This window comes from Penaeus japonicus, unplaced genomic scaffold, assembly GCF_977035675.1.
Source record: "Penaeus japonicus unplaced genomic scaffold, GWHDUDI00000001_assembly GWHDUDI00000013, whole genome shotgun sequence".
Taxonomy (NCBI): domain Eukaryota; kingdom Metazoa; phylum Arthropoda; class Malacostraca; order Decapoda; family Penaeidae; genus Penaeus; species Penaeus japonicus.
In genome coordinates this window covers 18565922-18568421 of record NW_028234415.1, presented here as the reverse complement: position 1 = coordinate 18568421, position 2500 = coordinate 18565922, and the positions used below count along the sequence as shown (strand labels likewise).

At 46.6% G+C, this 2500-nt stretch overlaps 1 protein-coding gene across 8 annotated transcripts in view; it reads left to right on the top strand.

Moving 5' to 3' along the window:
* The window catches only part of retm (real-time), a 112156-nt gene that overhangs the window by 88066 nt on the left and 21590 nt on the right, over positions 1-2500 (top strand). For all 8 annotated transcript variants that reach the window (XM_086543251.1, XM_086543250.1, XM_086543249.1 and 5 more), the window contains exon 2: positions 312-461. In XM_086543251.1, coding sequence (XP_086399377.1) covers positions 312-461 — 150 coding nt within the window. The remainder of the gene's footprint in view (positions 1-311; positions 462-2500) is intronic.

Below are 2500 nucleotides of genomic sequence, written 5' to 3'. Positions count from 1 at the left end.
TTAGTATTATCATGATCACTGTTCCTATTTTATTATCATTGTTACCAGGATTGTCATTATCATCACTATTACAATAATCAACATAATTTGTCAATACCACCTCAATCGGTATCTTCATCACCATCCTCACCCTCACCACTATCATCTTCACCACCACTCTCACCCCCATCCTCACCACCACAACTATCACCCCCATCACCCTTACCACCCCCACCATCACCACCCTCACCACCACAATCACCATCACAATCACCATCACAACCACCCCTACAACCCCCCCTCTAACCTCCCCCCCCTTCTCCTCCCCGCAGGCGTACGTGCGTCGCTTCCCGACCTGCGACATGATCCCCATCATGGCGGGGACGGACGTGATCAAGGAGCACACGTCCAAAGACAAGGCCGTCACGCAGATCTCGCGCCGTTGCAGGTTGCATGTGGAGGCGCCGTACCTGCTCAAGAAGGTGGGTCGTGTGTTGTGGCTTGGTGCATTTTTTTTTTTTTTTTTCTTCTTCTTCTTCTTCTTCTTCTTCTTCTTCTTCTTCTTCTTCTTCTTCTTCCTCCCTCTCTTTCTTTTTCGTCTTCATCCTCTTCTTCTTTCTCTCTTCTTTCTTCTCCACCTTTCTTTTTCGTCGTCTTCCCCTTCCTCCTCCCCTTCCCCTTCCCTTTCTTCACTTCCTCTTCTTTGTCATTTTCTTTTTCTTTAGAGGTCTTACCGTTTTTTTCTGTTTTTTTTTCTTAATCTCGTTTGCTTGTTTGGTCCTCGTTCTATGAATGAACAGACTTTAAGTTCAATACATGTTGCAATTAGATGAATGAATAGAAGAATAAAAGGAAATGATTAGTTTGCTGTAAAATCTTAGATAAATTACAAATAAACAAGCTAATGACATTAGATAATGGTAAAGACGTTAGAAAAAATAGCCAACCAATCAACCTGTTAAAGAATAGAAACAACACACAATCAAGCAACTTTGGGGGACACACAGACAAACAACCAAACAGCTATAGTTCACAAACAGGCAAACAACTAAAGGTAACAGAACAAGCAAACAACTATAGGTCACAAACAGGCAAACAACCAAACAACTAAAGGAGACTGAATAGGCAAACAACTATAGGTCACAAACAGGCAAACAACCAAACAACTAAAGGAGACTGAATAGGCAAACAACTATAGGTCACAAACATGCAAACAACCAAACAACTAAAGATGACAAAACAGGCAAACAATCAAACAACTAAAGGGGACAAAACAGGCAAACAACCAAACAGATAAATGCATGAAACAAGCAAACAACCAAAGGAATAGGGAGAATAATCAAGCAAGCCAGCAAGCCAAAGGAAAAACAACAACAAAGGTTATATCAATATATTTTAATAAAACCGGAATCACGCTATGGATTTACGAGGCCGGACAGCTGACACGAGGTTTTATGAATGAGCGTAAATAATTTCACCTAGTGTGTTGTTTACGTCCTGATAGTATTTTCTTTATCGGGATATAATAATTCGGAAGAAGAAATAAATATACATCGAGTCAATAATGACGTATCTCTCTTTATGAAATAGCTTTTTTTTCTTGAATGAGACGAGAGGTAGAATGGAAACGATCTCCACCCTCCTCTCCCCTCTCCCTCCCCCTCCCTCTCCCTCTGCCCCTCCTCACTGTCTCTCTCTCTCTCCCTCCCTCCCTCCCTCCCTCCCTCCCTCCCTCTCTCCCTCTCTCCCTCTCTCCCTCTCTCCCTCTCTCCCCCTCTCCCCCTCTCCTTCCCTCCCTCCCTCCCCTTCCCTCCCTCTATCTATCTCTCCCTCATCCTTTTGAGATGTACGTAACCGTCACTCGTCAAAGTCCAAAAAAGTCCCACTCTTTCTCTTTCTCTCCCCCAACTCTCTCTCTCTCTCTCTCTCTCTCTCTCTCTCTCTCTCTCTCTCTCTCTCTCTCTCTCTCTCTCTCTCTCTCTCTCTCTCTCTCTCTCTCTCTCTCCCCCACCTTTCTCTCTCTCCCCCACCTTTCTCTCTCTCCCCCACCTCTCTCTCTCTCTCTCTCTCTTTCTCTCCCACCTCTCTCTCTCTCTCTTTCTCTCCCACCTCTCTCTCTCTCTCTCTTTCTCTCCCACCTCTCTCTCTCTCTCTTTCTCTCCCACCTCTCTCTCACTCTCTCCCACCTCTCTCTCACACACCTCTCTCTCTCTCTTACTCCCTTGGTCTCTCATTCTCTCTCCCTCTCCCTCTCCCTCTCTTCCTCTCCCTCTCTTCCTCTCTCCCTCTCTCTCCCTCCCTACCCCCCTCTCTCCCTCCCTCCCTCCCTACCCCCCTCTCTCTCTATTTCTTCCTACTTCCCCCCATCTCCCTCTCCTTCCCTTTCCTTCCCCTTCTCATTCCCTCTCCTTCCCCTTCCCTCCCATCCTCCTCTCCCCCCTCTCCCCTCTCCCTCCCTCCCTACCCCCCTCTCTCTTTCTATGTCTTCCTACTTCCCCCCCTCTCTCCCTCCCGCCCCTCC